Source organism: Saccostrea cucullata, unplaced genomic scaffold (genome assembly GCF_032062105.1).
Source record: "Saccostrea cucullata isolate Sc308-1 unplaced genomic scaffold, CSIRO_AGI_Scuc_v1 ctg758, whole genome shotgun sequence".
NCBI classification, from domain to species: Eukaryota; Metazoa; Mollusca; class Bivalvia; order Ostreida; family Ostreidae; genus Saccostrea; species Saccostrea cuccullata.
Window position 1 is genome coordinate 164,846 of NW_026929349.1, and position 16,567 is coordinate 181,412.

Here is a 16,567-nt window from a genome sequence, read left to right on the forward strand (position 1 = left end):
TTAGTTTTAAAAAGTGGTAATTGGTAAACACGCGCACAGACTCAAATACACACAATATACTAATGAGCATGGCTTTCGTTGGCGTTTTCGAGATCAATTTCAATACACATTTACTGTTAAAATTATCAACAAAATCTGCAATCAGCGTTTACGTAATTTTTTCCATGATATATTTGAGATGTTTAACGAAAATTAATTCTGCGATCTTATTATTCTTACGTCAACCAATAACACTGACCATGGTACTAACCAAGAGTCAAGGTGACTAATTAAACATGCATAATTAATGAACAGGTAGAAAATAAAAAGAACCTGGCGCTCTTTATGATTCCCTGGTGTGCTCGAAATGATTTCTTGGCTTAATCAAATCTAGCCATTTCTTATCGATTTATTAAATTATTCAACCGTGTAGATCTCCCCCAAAGCTCTTTTAAGTTTTTCCGCACAAACACAGGAAACAGTTTTAAGAAAGTTCATCATAAGAAAGATTATGTTTTGAAATGAATGTAATTACGACAAGAAGACTTTGGGTTATTTTAACTTGTTGCTATATCACAAGTGAGTATTTTTTTCCTATATTTTTTTAAGATAAAAAAAAATGAATCAACGAAATAATTTATTTATTTTTATGCGTTGTTGAAGAATTTACATCGTTTTTGAAAGTGGGATTATAATTGACAATAATTTTATTTTTTTAATGATAAAAGATTTTTTTAAAAAAATATTGAAACGAAATTTAGTAATTCACTGAAACAATTTAAGATAATCCTCCGGTTCACATTGACAATACAATAACAACGATTTCCTGTATTTTTATACACTTTTAGACATTAAATACATGAAACAGCTTTAAGAAAAATATAATTATATAGTTTAATTCACTGTTCAAATATGTTATTTTCAACACAGAAAATGCATTAAAATGCTTCAAAATGATTTTTTCAAGTAATTTTGAACGAAGTGTTAAGGGCAAACGCAACATAGTTTTTTTTTAACTTTATTTTTTCATTTTTGGTTTGTTTTGTTTACATGTAGCTTATTTTGTTGCATTTATGGGGGAAAAGCGTTTACCTGGAAATGTGGTCACCTGAAAGTCGGGTGCAGGTGAAATAACTTGTCATAACTAATTGAATCAATTCAGAATTACTTGATATATATTGGATTCAGGGTAGTAACAAATTAATTTGATATCGCTTGGAAGGTCGGGCAAAGGTGAACATTACTTTTCATATCTAATTATATAATTCAGAAATAGATTTTTTAATCCAGTGCAGAAAATAATTTTCATCTGGAAGATTTCGGGCCGATTAACTTTAAATTAGTGATTTTTACTCATGTTGGAACTCAGCAAATCATAGAGATAGGAATAAATCATATTTTTCAAATACATAATACTAAAGTGAACCGTGAGCTCATATATTCTGCAGTCAACTTTTTTGACAAATAATCCCGTCGTTGAGTAGTTTTAACTATTTTTCATATGTTTTATCGCGTTTCTATCAGGTTGTTTAATCACACAGATTGTAAGGACATCTCAGTTTAATTTCTTGTTCGTCGGACATCTAATTAAAAAGAAAGGAGGAGCATGCTAGCGATTAATAAACCGAATGATATTACTTTTTCATAGGCAAAAAAAATTGGCAGAACACGAAAAAAAAATTGAGCGGACAACTATACTTTCTACTTTTTTTATTTGTAGAGTATGCAGATATAAAATAATAAAAAAAAAAAATAGAGCGAAAACAAAACACTTTGCGCTGAATTTTCTGGGTGCAGGAATAAGCGCGCGCGTATTTCTCATCAAAAATTTCTGGATGAATAAAAGATTCAACGAATTCTTATAAATTCATATGAAAGTATATCAAAATATACAATGGATAGGAATGCAGTAACAAAAAAAAAAAAAACAAAAACAAATTTGCCTAAATGTATTTCTCATCAAAAATTTCTGGATGAATTTTTACTTTAAAGCAAATTATACAAATACTACAATAGACATTTTGTTCAAACTATAATATTTGATGTAATACTAATTTTCAATATATGAAAGTATATCAAAATATACAATGGATAGGTACACAATGCATAAAAACATAACAAACAGTTTTAAATTTGCACAACTTTTTCTTTAATATTTTTAGAAAATGTTACATGCACAATCGATGTATACCTATCAATTGCAAAATCGGTTAAAAAATCAGTTATTCTACATTTTTTATTGTAATATTTCAATTTTAATATTGCGAAAAAAGTTGCATTTAAATCGTGATGATATATATAAATTATATTTTTTGCAAAGCTAAACATAATAAAGAAGAAGAGAATGTACATACTAAGTACGGATCATTTCATATTACAGTACTATCCAATTTCCATGTCCTAGCAAATGATGTTCACTTGACATATATGGAGGATGACGTCACTCTAATCACAGGAGTATCTCCAAAAGTTGGCTCCAACGTCAATTTCGGAATTTACCAACACTGGTGTCTAGGAAATATCAACAGATGCCCCAACGGTATAACCATCTCTTTCTTTCTCAAGCCTAAGCCAGCCAACGAAACCTCATCAGAGGTTGTCGTTATAACATCCGGGGGACATTCGTATTTTTCTGAAGGGTTTTACTTGAAGCAAAGATACGGTGATCAGTACGAATTCGGGATTTCCAAGTCTGAAAATGTATGGAAGCAGAGTTTTCGACTTCTCCCAAATCTATGGAGCCACATCTTCGCCTCGTGGAACGACAGTGCAGGGTTGCAGATCTACGTGGACAAACAACTCTTGAAAAAGGATGGACCCGAAACGAGGGAATACGAAGGGGGCAGTTTCGACCCCTTTTCCGAGATAGTTGTCGGACAGTACGTAGAAGGAGAAGCCATTGTAACTCAAGACTTGTTTGATGTCAAGAATATTGTCATTTATGATTCCGCTAAAAGCATTGAAGACTACCCTTTAGGTAAAGATAAATGTTGAATGCTACAAATAATATTCTAAAAAATAATAAAAATTGAAAGTTTTATGAGTATACATTCATAATATTTAGGAAAAAAATTACTTATAAGCATTAGTATGTTATGAACTTCTGATAATTATCAATCCTTTGCAGATGATCACAGCTATTACCTCGGATGTAGGCTACAAACAAAAGATGATGGTTCATATGTGGATTTCTCAGCATCTAAAAATGCGGTTAACGACTGCAGAGCACATTGCAATAGTCCAGTTATAGAAATTATCGCAAGTAAAAAGTGCAAGTGCATGGGTCTTGATGTTTTAAAGTTGGCTGTCACAGACGAACGATGTACTTCCGGGTCAGAGGTCAGCAAACTGTATTCTGTGTCGGGATGGACAACAAAGCATGACTATCTTATGTCAGTTACAGTGAAACCACTTCATAATCGGTCATATACCAAACCATTTGAAACTGTTCGCATTGAAATTGAAACAAACTTTCAAGTCTTACAAAATTTTCAAGTTCATTTTGGAGATGGTGTGATATTAAACACCAAACAGAGGGTTTTAAGTCATTTTTGGACTTCTGAAGGTGTTTTCAATATAAACATTTCCACATCAATTGGTCAAATATCGTTGACGGAATATGCAGACTTTGAGGTTAAAAATGTTGATGAAGGAATAGCTCCTGAAATGACAGTTGTATCGCCGACTCACTCAAAATCTCAATTATCAGCTGAATTTGAACTTTTGGTATTTGATAATTACGACACAAAATGTACTTTGTCATTCGGCGATGGAAATTATTTTAATAGACAACCCCAACATGGTTACCTTTCCGCAACACACCTAAACTATACATATACATCGTATGGACAATTCCTAATAAATTACAACTGCTCAAATGACTACGGCGAAACCAAAAATTCCACAGCTTTCATTTCCGAGTTATTTGACATTCCATTTTTATATCACAACCGAGATGACTCTTTTCTGTTCAGAATACATGGTCAGAAAAATTACCTGGAGACCCTCAATGTTGTTCGCAATCAAGAACAAAAAATAGAATCCACAGTTGCAACAAATGGAATTCTAGTGAAATCCTTAAATTTGCTACCATACGAAAACCTAATTACCATTAAAAGTGGAGACAGGGCTCTTATTAATCGTATTTTCTATGTACAACACCTGGTGGAGAAAGCAACAATAGCACCAATTAAAAGAAGCAATGCATGGCATCTTACAACGAATATTACTGTTGAAATTCCTGCCGGATTGGAAACGTTTATAAATTGTTCCCTTGGTATTGGCGAAAACTTTATGTTTTACGTTGCTCAGTCAGAAGAATCGCTGGGAGTGATGTTTGAAGTGGAATATCCTTCTCTCGGGTACTATCCTCTCATTGTGGACTTGTCCAACGACATTAGTGTCTCGCATGCCGAAGACCTGATATCAGTCGAGGTTCCCATAGTCTCCATGAAACTGACCACGAGTCAATTAATAGACAAAACTCTCCCAGTGGTATTAAATGTGGATCTGAATAATCAAATATTAGGACCAGATAAAGTGGATTTCTTAATTCGACATGGTGACGGAAAATTTGATGACGTCAGCTACAGAAGTCCGACGCAGAAATTCACAACTTTTCAAAATAAACATATATATGAACACTGGGGGATATACAAGATCTGCGTAACAGCAAAAAATCAAATAAGCGAGGTCTTTGAATGTGTTGAAGTCCAGGTGGGACAAAATCTTACGCATGTAGACTTACAGACATCCACCTCTGGTCGTGTTTTAATGAATACTTATGCAAAAGTTAACCTTACAAGCTATTCCGGATCTGACGTTACATACGAGGTAGATTTTGGTGATGAAACACTTACGTTTACAGATCGTCAACTAGAGAATGGTACTGTCACAGGAGGAGGGAGGGATACAAATACAGACGAAGAAAACCTTGAATCAAACAGTACGTTAAAAAATGCAACATCTCTAGAAGATTCCACAAACAGTACAAATATTATAGGAAGTGTTATTACTGCAATTATTGATACAATTTCTACAACTATGTCAACAACATCCAAATCGATGAAAGAGGAGACAACACCGACACCTGTTCGCAAGAAAAGGTCTGTCGATTCACCAAACTTCTATGCTGTTCGAGTATCAGATGAGGTCATAACTATTGGACATTGGTATTCAAAAAGCGGAAGATATCGTGTGAAAGTAAAAGTAATGAATGCCTTCTCCACGGTTAAGGCGGAACTTTGTCAAAGAATAATAGTTGATGATGTCGACGATAATACGTGCGAAAAGCCCAAAATAGACTTTGTAAACATCCAGTCTTCTTTTGCACGTCCTATACGAAGGATTCGCTCTGAAGAATTTAACATCACAGTTTCATCACAATCCTCCTGCGTATCGGATAGCCAATTCACGTACTCTTGGAAAGCTGAAAAATTCAACAAAGGGAAGAAGGAACCCATCAAAGAAATTTGTTCCATGGAATCTACCAATAATGTTTTGGTTATTCCGGCAGTGTATTTATCTTATGGTCTCTACCGACTAACAGTCTCTGTGGCTCCAATTGGCCACAGCCTTAGAGTAACAGAAAAGAATGTATTCCTTTCCATTGAAGCTTCAAACCCCTACGCTGAAATAGCAGGGGACAAAGAAACCGATTTCCTTATATACGCCAATGCAGTATTTGATTTGAATCCTTCTCGTGATCCAGATTTGGTGACAAACAACACAGCTGGACTGGAATATGATTTGCTATGCACAGCAAGAGACGACTTTGAAGAGGCGGATGGACTTCCATTTCAGCAGATAGAATCACGATCGACCATGATTTACCAAGATATTATTTTCCAAGAGAGTACAAACAACCCTATCAGGCTGTTAGACTACAAAGACTGCTTTATTAATGTTGAAAACATGACAACTTCTATTTTGGTCTTTGATGGACGATTGTCTTTCCCAGCGGAATATTTTGCTTCAGAGGAGTTTGTATTCAAATTGTTCGTTTCCAAAGAAGGTAGAATGAATTCAACGACGCAAAGAGTGAAGATCAAACTGACGAATTCCACGGACATTGCTGGTCAGCTGGACGCCATGGCAAGCATCAAGGACGCTGGTAGTTTACTTAGGGCGGTTGCCGTAGTATCTGGAGAGTTTCTGTCTGGCGGGGTAAGAAACTGTCAGTGCATGACTTCCTTTGTTATAGTGTCACCAGTTATCCTAATAAAATAATGTAGTTACCAATTTAATATGTACTGTATACAGGGTTATTTTCGCCCCATGTTATTTTCGCCCTTTTGCACTTGCAAACTATTTTGCACCGTTTTAAATTCGCCTAGTCATAATTTTGTTTAAGAAATTATGCTGTGTAATTTGAATTTGCACCGTTTTGAATTCGACCAATCAGGAAGAGGGCGATAGGGGGCGAAAATTTCCCTGTATACAGTATTATGAATCCATTTATTAGGAATATATAAATTAAACTGATATTGTCAAAAAGTGGAAAGTTTGGAATCAGCAATCAAATTTGATGTAAAGCTACTGCAAAGCTTCAAGTTACATATCTAAATACATACTAATATATACAACACATATACAATATCTGAATTATAAAATACTAAGTAATGCTTTCATTGATTAGGGCAATGACACCAGTGACGACAAAGAAGAAGAACTGACAGAGGTAAGGGTTTAACTTAACAAAATGTAATCCCGAATGCACGTGTAGATGATATTGTTTTTACTTTTATGAACTAAATACTGATACATTATATGCATCTCCGCACTTTCATAATTGTATTCCTTAGGTCCGTGCCTTTATGACAAATCTAATCGATAAATTAGCCGATAAGGCAGAGAATCTTGACCAATGTAAAGGAATGGCGAGTGCAGTGGCTGGCCTTACCTCAAATCCGGACCAGACCAGTTCTACCGCTAGGGTAACAATTTATTTGATGTCGGCTATGATGCAAATTGAAAATAATGATTGGTTTGATTTACAAAGTTCCATTTTGCAGGCGTCTGGAGGCAGTGCTGTAAATAAAAGTATGAGTACTATGAAAGGCAAATTTGGAAACGCAAATTATGATGCTGTAAAGGATGCCTCAGCAAGTAGGACAAACTATAAATTGTTTTGATTTGCGTGATATTCTACATGAACAATATCAATATGTTTGAAAATTTCTAACATATTTTTTATGTTTTCCTTAGGCGCTGTATCCGGAATGAGTAATTTGTTACCTATGGAAGATAAAGCGGAAGCAGCAGCAAAGAATCGTAGAAAGAAGCGAGAAGCATCCCAGAATCCCTCGCCTCTGGCAGCAGACAACAATCAAGAACTCGACTCATATGACCTAATAATGCAAGAAGAGGATGCAAATCTACACAGATTCTTTGACGATTTGTACGAATACGTGTTTATATTCAAAAAGGCCTTCCGACGAGCCATTAAAAATTTCTATGAGATAATGTGGGTTGACAAGGAAGCTTCTTTGGCCAACGCAGAGAACTTTTTTCGAAATGTCATAATCGAGTGGGAACCATTTGACGTGGAGAAATATTTGCTTAAGTATTGTAAACATGAAAAATCTCTGCTTGATAAAGAAAAGTTACAAGCAGTATGTATGCTTTCTTTTCTTCTCTATTTCTTTTAATAATTCAACATCAAACATATGTCTCGCAGCTTTAGAGGAAATTTCCACTACTTTCAGGATAAAGATGTTGCAACTGCCAGCACTGGAGCAGTTGATTCTATATCAGGACTATTGTTGAATAAGATGGAAACATCAAGGCGACGTAGACGAAGAAGATCGCTTCCTGGCAATGGAACACAAGAGGAAGCAGAAATAGAGGGAGAGGACAACCTCGAACAAGAATGCGCAATAAATGCCCCAGGAATGGGTCTTGGATTAAAAAACATAGATCCGGATCAACCAGGTTTGCACTTTAAATCATCATCTAGAAAGAGTTTTCAGATGCAAAGCTTAATAAAGATTACCGTTTGATGTTAGTTAATGTATTGTCTCGCACTGATTTTAGTTTTTAAAAGTTTCAAGATATGAAAATAAAATACAAATGTAATTAAAACATCGACTTCAATATAAAGATTTTTAATCATTTTGTTCTTTTTTTAGGTCCAGCACAAATGTCCTCAAGTTTTGGAAGTTTTGAGATACCAGAAGGAGTTTTACCGAAGTCTGCAGATGGCGAAGGAGTCGGCACTACTGTAAGTGCGTTTTAATTAAACTTGTTTCCCCCCGATTCATTGGTGAATATTTTCTTAGAACCTTTATTTTTGGTTTTATAGCTCGTCACCACCAAGAATAATCCAAAGACCTGGGGTTCTAATTCCAATGGAATTCAATCATCAGTCTTATCCCTTGATCTGTCCGGAAGTGGCGGAGGAAGTAAAATGAAAGTAAACAACACGAAGGCACCGATGAGACTTATGATTCAGGGTAAAATTAAACATTTTATGTTTCAATCTTGAATTCGGATATTGCTTCAAGCCTCTTAATCTTTTTGGATTCAAATGATAAACATTTAAAGATGAAGAAAATAAACATTTAAATCACGTTTTATTCGCGAAATAATTTTCGCGCAATCAAAAAAATTGCAAAAATTTTGTTCTCGCATTTAAAAGTATTCCATACGATTATATAGAGGAAAACAACAATTCGTGAAAATTATGTCTCGCTAATAAAGAGTCACTGACTATCTCGCGAAAATAAGGTTTTTTATTTGTTTTTCTATTTTGTACTTTGATTTCAAATAGGGAAAGCGGAAGATGTACCAGAGCCAAGCCAATGGATGTTGTGTGTTCCAAGGGGTGTTTCTCCATTTGATGCAACTCAGTGGAATAATCATCCATTGCCAATTACTGAGAATGACACAGCGCTCCACTTCCTGCTGTGGCCTGATAATAAAGGAGACAGATTCAATGTTTATTTCAAACATGAAAATCCGCCAAATGCTACACATTATGACTTCAAGGCTTCAATGCCTCACGATCCAAGCGATTTTCCTGGTGTTAAAGATCCACAAATATTAAATCAATTGATTCATACATTCTATCCTCCGCAAAATATGACGAAATTTAATGGTTCCTACTGGGTTAGCATTGGCATCGCAAGTAAGAGAATTTTCATGTCCTCGTAAGTTAGCATGCACATATATATATATGATTAGTTCTTGATACATGTGTACGTGTTTAAGCATACATAAATCTTCTTGCTTTGTGCAGAAACTGACGTCGATTTTGGAAACACTGAGACGTGTTTGAACTACTCAACACAGAGTTTTGTTCCAAGTTGTAAATTCTGGGATGATGAAACAGAGACATGGAAAGGAGATGGCTGCAAGGTCAGTTTCAAATTCGTTAAAAATCAGGAATGAGAAAAAGGTTTTGATGTATGTGAAAAAAATGCCCAGAACGTCCTCAATTGCTTGATTCCTAGTTTGGTATAAAAATAAATTCGTTGTAGGTTGGTAATGGAACAACAAAGTGGAATACTGAATGCTTGTGTACGCATCTCACATCTTTTGGTGGAGATTTTGCCGTACCTCCAAACACGATTGACTTTTCCAATGTCTGGGCCAAATTTGCCAATTTGAACGAGAATGCTGCTGTTTTCTCCACGGTTGTAGCCCTTATTGGTGTTTACATCATTTTGCTGATCTGGTCTCGGTACATGGATAAGAGAGATATTATAAAGGTACCAAGATTAATTCATAAGTTGTTCAAGACCTTTGAACATATGTTTTTTAATGCTGCCAAAGAACCAAATTATTATAAAGTCTACAGAAATATACCCATTTCGTAGAAATTTTCTCCCACTTGGACCACTATGCATAATGTAAAGAGAGAAAAATTATTGTTTGAGGGTAAATATAGTGAGTATAATGATAGATAAAACATTGAATAAGAGAAAAAATTCTATAATTGATAGTCCATTCTGTCCTCGTTAAAAACAAGTGGAAGTTTTTCTGACCAGTAAAGTCTTTATATGATTCCAACAATTAATATTTCGTGAGCTGAGTTAAATAAGTTAAATACCTACCTCACATTGACATTTTAAAATTTTGTCATCAGTGGGGAGCCACGCCATTAGAAGATAACCTTCCTTCAGATAACTACCACTACCAGATGACGGTACAGACAGGTGTCCGTAAAAATGCCTCCACAACTTCCAAAGTCAGCTTCATTGTCTCAGGGGAGAATGGTGATAGCGGTGTCAGAAGGTTATATGACGGCCATAGAAAGGTAGGTTATCAGGATTTCAGGCAGTGAACCAAGGGAAACAAGTTCATACAACTCTTGACTTTGCTGATACGTTTTCTTTTATGTAGTGAATATTCTTGAAACTTTTATCAGAAAATAAAGTACAGTGTTTAGCATAAAACATTTTACTTGTTTTTTCTTTAAGGAACTAGAAAGTGGAAGTATTTTGAACTACATCTGTAGCGTTGAGAGGCCACTTGGTCCTTTAACTTTCATGAGAATCTGGCATGACAACAGTGGTAGAGGGAAAAAGAAAGGTTGGTTCCTGGATCAAGTTCAGATAACAGATCTTCAGACTGGTGACAGGTATATTGAATGCAAAACAATGAATCATTTAGCTTATTTTCTATTATATATTTTTTTTTATATCTTCAACTTTTAGTAAAATAAATAACTTTTACATTACATGAAATAGGGATATTAATCCGAGTTCAATTTCAAATTTAAAAAATTCAGCGATATAAATTCTTCCAATTTTAAAGTTTGATTTTATTTCCCGCTAGATACATATTCCTGTGTGACAGATGGCTAGCGTTGGAGCAGGATGATGGAATGGTAGACAGGATTCTTCCTGTGGCGGGCTTGGAAGATCTAGTGGCGTTCAAACAACTCTTCAACACTAATGTCCGCAAAAAGCTCTCTAACGAACATCTCTGGTTTTCCGTCTTCTCCAGACCCACAAAAAGCAGTTTCACACGTGCACAACGTATTTCCTGCTGCATGTCACTCTTGTTCATGACGATGATTACAAATGCCATGTGGTTCAAATCTGATGATAATGCCAAACAATCGCAAGCTCTGAAAGTCGGTCCGTTGTCATTTACCGTTCAACAGGTATATGGTTACTAGGTGCTTAGTAACACCATTATTCATTTAAAAAGATTGATAGTGGTACAACTTTTTATTTCTTTTACAGTTCTTTGTGAGTTTTGCCAGTACAATGCTTGTGTTTCCTGTAAACTTCATCCTTATCACATTCTTCAAAAAATGTCGTCCAAAACAAAATGCAGTGATAGGCAAGCACCAACAACAACCCAAGCGTGGTAAATGGAAAAACGTCACAAACGGATCACAAATCTGGGGCAGTGCGGCAATGCCAAGTCGTTGGAAGAGATTCAAGGATTACATTTCAGATCTTGTGAATTTCAAGCAAAAGGCAAAGTATGGAGCAGACGATAATGATATAGACGAAGACGAAGCACCCAAAACAAGAATTGTTGGTGTCCCAGAAGATGAAAAGGAGAAAAAGAAGAAGAAAAAGAAGCCAGGAACTCTTCCGCATTGGTGTCTTTATATTGCTTGGGTTTGTGAGTATTTTCTTTGTGTTTTGATGTCATATATTCCTTTGCAAGGGACTATACTTTTTTTTTTTAAATGTGGACTGTTTTTTCTATCAAATGAAGAAGGCTAATCTTGATTTACTTTTTCCTACTAGTGTGTTTCCTAAGTATTACTGCAGCTGGATTCTTCACCATCCTCTATAGTTTAGAATGGGGCAAAGAAAAGGCAAACGAGTGGCTTACGACCTTCCTTTTGTCATTCTTCCAATCAGTTATAGTTGTTCAACCAATAAAGGTACATTTTATGCCGATGATATGAAATTCAATTTTACAAGTATCGTGGATTATTTTTGAAAAATGGCTGAAATATTGCTCACTCTGCGAGAAGATGAGTGAGGAGTCTAATGTTTTTTTTACAGGTCATGTTTCTTGTGGCTTTTATAGCCTGTATTTTAAAGAAGCCTGCATTAGATGAAGAGGATACAAATGAAGATTTGAATAACGTAATAGCAGCCCATGATGAAGAATTCATCGGAAAAGACAACGGGACTATAGAGGGTTTGTTTAAAAAACGTGAAATTTTATTTTACTTTTTTTCAGTATCTATATCCTAATATCCTCTCTTTTTACAGAGATTTTTTTAATCCTGAAAAATAGGGTAAAAAAGGCGAACAGGATATTTGTTTGAACTTGAAATTATATTTATTTATTCACTTTAAGTAGTATCTATATCTAAAAATTAAACCCTCTCTTTCAAAGGACTTTACAAAATCTTAGTGTTGTCATTGCAAATCAAAATTCTCGAAGAAAGTAAATATTTTATGAAAAAAAACTAACACCAAAACGTATAATAAACATAGAACAAATGTTTATGCATAAACTGTGCTATCCTCATCGATTTCAGAAATTGCAGCAAAGCGAAAAGAGGCAAACGCAGAATTCCAGCCTCCAGACCCCGCCACGCTAGAGGAGGCGAGACAACAACGCCTACTGGAAATAAAAATGGAAGAAGTTTTGAAGGAATTGACCGCTTATATATTTTTTGTTATTATTCTGTTCTTTTTGTCCTACCAGCAAAGAGACTCGGCATCTTATACGTATGCAACGACTCTCAAAAACACTTTTACTCACAATTTTGAATCGGTAAATAAAAATTTTATTCTCTTTATCAACAACAACAAAAGAGATATACTTTTTAATATAACAAATTACTATTGAAAAACAGGATTCTTAAATCAAAATTCTGGTTTTGTTTTCCAGATTTCTACAGTCGATCAGTATTGGGTCTGGCTTGAAACTAAATTCATTCCGTCATTGTATGCTACTCATTACCACAATGGAACCAAAATTAGGCGTTGGTGGGAGAAGAGGTGTATCAACGATATGACATCGAGACGTGTTGGTATTCCTCGCCTACGTCAGCTCCGTGTTAAACCTGGTATGTGATTTAAACATTTATATTGAACAGAATAATCAGTCATCAATTCCAAAGAGAGGTTGAAATTTCTAAGTTCATTGTTTTCCCATAAAAGCACTGACATGTACAGTCAACATTGGCATATTGAAATTCTGAAGATAAAAACTGCATGTCTCTTAATACAAAAAAAGAATTAACATTAACATTTCCAAGTCTAAATGAAGAGAGAGTAAAAGTTGACTTTTATTTTATAATTTTTTTTATCAATAGACACATGCACAGTAAATAAATACATGCGAACTTTGATACATCATTGTCGAGATGAGTATGGATGGTCGGACGACGACGCAAAAGTTTACCTACCAGGGTGGGTAAAGCCCGATCCCGACAATATTACAGAACTAGTAAAACCTAAAAATCCTGGACCATGGGTATATCAAAACTCTGTAAAGCTAGCCAATGCACCATATATGGCTACCATGTCAACATACAAAGGTGGAGGTTATGTATATATGTTTGAAAGGAACGTGGAAAGGACAAAAGCCAAACTGAATGAATTGAAAAACCTGATTTGGATGGATGCTCATACAAGAGCAATTTTTGTAGAATTCACCGTGTATAATCCAAACATTAACTTGTTTGGTTCCATGATAATGGTGATCGAGTTCATGTCCTCTGGAGGAGCAGTTGCCAGACTGGAGTGTAAGGTATGAAGCATCATAACATGAAAAAGTTGCTTTAAAATACTTTAATAAAAGGTAAATAAAAGGTTACATGAAAATGGCGAGGATAAAGAATAGGGATTAATATTAAAAAAAAAATAAAAACAAAACATTTTTGCTAGCATGGCATTAAACATGGAGGATTGATCGTTTGCATAGAAGAACTCGACGAGTCAAACATTCAGCGAACCGTTTGTATTGATTAGATATAGTCAGCATATTTCATACCGGCCGTATTCAATTTTATTACTAAACAAACAAAGGCCAAACAATAACTAGGGAATATTTCATATAAAAAAAACTCCATGATGGGTCAACATAAAGCCAAAAGAATTTACGAAATGCCTGATTTCGAATCAACTCAACTTTATCATTTTATATGCTACATTATAGGTGTTCCGGCTGTTGAGTTACGTTGGAGGCCTGGGCGTTATGGTTCTCATTGCAGAAGTCATTTATGCTATCTTCAGTTTGTATTTCTTCATACGATGTATCAGAAAAGTGAAGAAACAGAAGATGAAATATTTTAAGGAATTTTGGAACAAACTCGAATTTGCTCTACTCTGCTTCTGCATCTCTGTCATTGCTATGTATGCTTTGAAACAAATACTCACCACGTTAGCTATGAAGGCGCTACAAGATCCAGAAAAGGGTAAGGATTAATATTTTTATTTCTGCAAATTCATAAGTTCTTTTCTCCTCTTTCTTGATCGTACGAACTATATCTAAACAAAGTACATGTAGGATGTTTCGTGATAACATTTATTTCAGTCTAAAAAGATAGGAAAAAGAATATAAACAATTATTTTGTGATTGATTAGTACATGTAATTATTTTCTACAAAGTATGTATGTCTAATTTGCAGCGGACTACGTGAATTTCCAGTCTTTGGCTCTTTATGATGAAATGTACGGATTTATGTGTGGTTTTGTGGTATTCTTAGCCACAGTCCAGTTCCTGAAACTGTTACAATTCAATAAGAAGATGGGTATGTTGGGCGAGACAGTCCAGTATGCAACGAAAGACCTCAAAGTATTCAGCATCGCTTTCTTACTGTACTTTTGGACATTTACAGCAACAGGTTTCCTCCTCTTCAGCAACGCAATGATCTCATACAGCAATGTAGTAGGCGCAGCAGAATCCATGTTTGCGTTCACATTGGGCAGCTTTGATTTTGTTGCTATGCAAAGTGCGCAACCAGTGCTGGGTCCTTTATTTTTCTTCATGTTTATTCTGGTTGTGTACGTGGGTTTGATGAGTATATTTTTGACCATAATTGCCGATGCTTTCTCGACGGTAAAGGAAAACATGGAAGGGAAGCAAAATGAGTATGAGTTCATCGACTACTTTACAAAGAGATTTAAACAAGTTATGGGGTTTGCTTAGTAGTCACAGAAACCGTTCAGGGTGTCCGATGTTTAAAAAAAATCATTTTTCATTTTAAGAGGCTCTTTACAGACAGATTGTTGTTTTTATGTTGAAAGCAAACTAGTTTCTAAAATGAATGAAATCTCTCAATCTTTTTGTTAGATCTGACAAATTAGCAGTTTTAACATTAATGAATTCAAACATTGTACAATATTTGTAGCCAGATGTTTGATGAGGAATGTAATTTTTATATAACGTAGAATTTTGCTTTGTCGTTTACTTCATTATGAAAACAATTTTCAATTCTATTTAAAGCCTCAGTCATTTTTTTTATAGCAAACTGATTTGTTTTAAGAAATTAAGACGACCGGCATATTTGCTGATGAGACTGGACAATGATATTAGTATTATAGTAAATCTATTTACGAGGGTTGATCCAAAAGTTCGTGGAATTTCTTCATAATTTATTCATTTTTAGGTGGAATTGGTTGAAAATTACAAATGAAAATATAGACACTTGAGGAATATTTTAAATTAAAAAACATTTTAAATATCTTTGATAGTAACTCTGTGGCAGTTGCCATAGAAACGGTTGTTTGGAAATGCGGGGGAGACATTCACACGTTTATTATCATTTTAAAACTTAATATGTGAAATGAGAATACAACCGCCCTATGTGGTTTATAAAACGAAACTTATGTCATCATTACAATTGTTTGATCTTTTATAAACCTTTGTGTGAGAGTTTTACTGATTTTACTGGATATTTAGTTTATTAGTTGATTATTTATTGTTCATCTTGAAGTTGTTACACAGGTCAAATTTGTCATACGTTTTAAAAATACTATCTTAAACGCGTAGATCATTGATATAGGCTTGGGAAAATGCATTTTGTTACTGGTTTTCTAGTGGCATAAGAAATTTAAGAAAAATAGAACTTCCATGGACATTAGTTAAAAAAGTGGTCGCTTTTTGGAGGCTCTGTTTTAAGTGCGTATCCCCCTAGACAAATTGAAAGCGTTAATGAACGTTGTCGGCTGCCGTGTTGTTCTTGAAATTACTACTGAAATTGGAACATCATATAGAAAGATGGGTAATATTTGAAATATGAGAAAAAAATGAAGATAAGTTGGTTCTAGAGGATACTCAAGCTTTTCTTGAGAAAAACAAATGGAGAAATGGGTAGCATTTTGTAGAATTACGTAGTCAAATTGGATATTAGGGCGAGATGCTTCTATAACGTGACGTGACATATCTAACTTGACGTTACGTCGAAGTCTCCCCCGGGTTTCACAACTATCCATTTTCAGAAAGCTCGTGTGACCTTATTGGTAATTGGAAAGTGGTGAAATTTTCTAATATTGTTGCATTATGACTCTATATTATGAATATGCCTGTTTTTTGCTTTCATCAAATCACGATAAAATTTTAGAAAGAAATTCCACGAACTTTTGGATCAACCCTCGTATACATTTGTTTCGTTAATTTATTGAACTTTCATGCTGTTGTTGTATTTGAGGCCTGG

The 16,567-nt window shown here is 34.8% G+C and overlaps 1 protein-coding gene across 1 annotated transcript; it reads left to right on the forward strand.

Annotated features, from left to right (window-relative positions):
• The first annotated feature begins 239 nt into the window (after window positions 1-239).
• On the forward strand, window positions 240-15,433 carry LOC134280565 (uncharacterized). Its single transcript, XM_062763006.1, has 24 exons — window positions 240-261; window positions 2,360-2,956; window positions 3,107-6,144; window positions 6,617-6,658; window positions 6,783-6,914; window positions 6,993-7,086; window positions 7,186-7,592; window positions 7,686-7,911; window positions 8,109-8,200; window positions 8,282-8,432; window positions 8,750-9,106; window positions 9,218-9,336; window positions 9,459-9,689; window positions 10,067-10,237; window positions 10,401-10,561; window positions 10,759-11,089; window positions 11,172-11,562; window positions 11,691-11,830; window positions 11,955-12,093; window positions 12,440-12,678; window positions 12,796-12,973; window positions 13,223-13,659; window positions 14,068-14,326; window positions 14,540-15,433. The coding sequence occupies exons 1-24, from the start codon at window positions 240-242 to the stop codon at window positions 15,058-15,060; spliced, it is 8,475 nt and encodes a 2,824-aa protein (XP_062618990.1). The 3' UTR covers window positions 15,061-15,433.
• Window positions 15,434-16,567: the final 1,134 nt, after the last annotated feature.

Bases quoted from the DNA above. Each gene is read 5' to 3' on its own strand.
- LOC134280565 (XM_062763006.1), top strand. From the start codon at position 240: ATGGTACTAACCAAGAGTCAAG. The intron at 10,562-10,758 runs GTATATTGAATG...ATTTCCCGCTAG, and splicing joins GATCTTCAGACTGGTGACAG to ATACATATTCCTGTGTGACA. The intron at 11,563-11,690 runs GTGAGTATTTTC...TTTTCCTACTAG, and splicing joins TCTTTATATTGCTTGGGTTT to TGTGTTTCCTAAGTATTACT.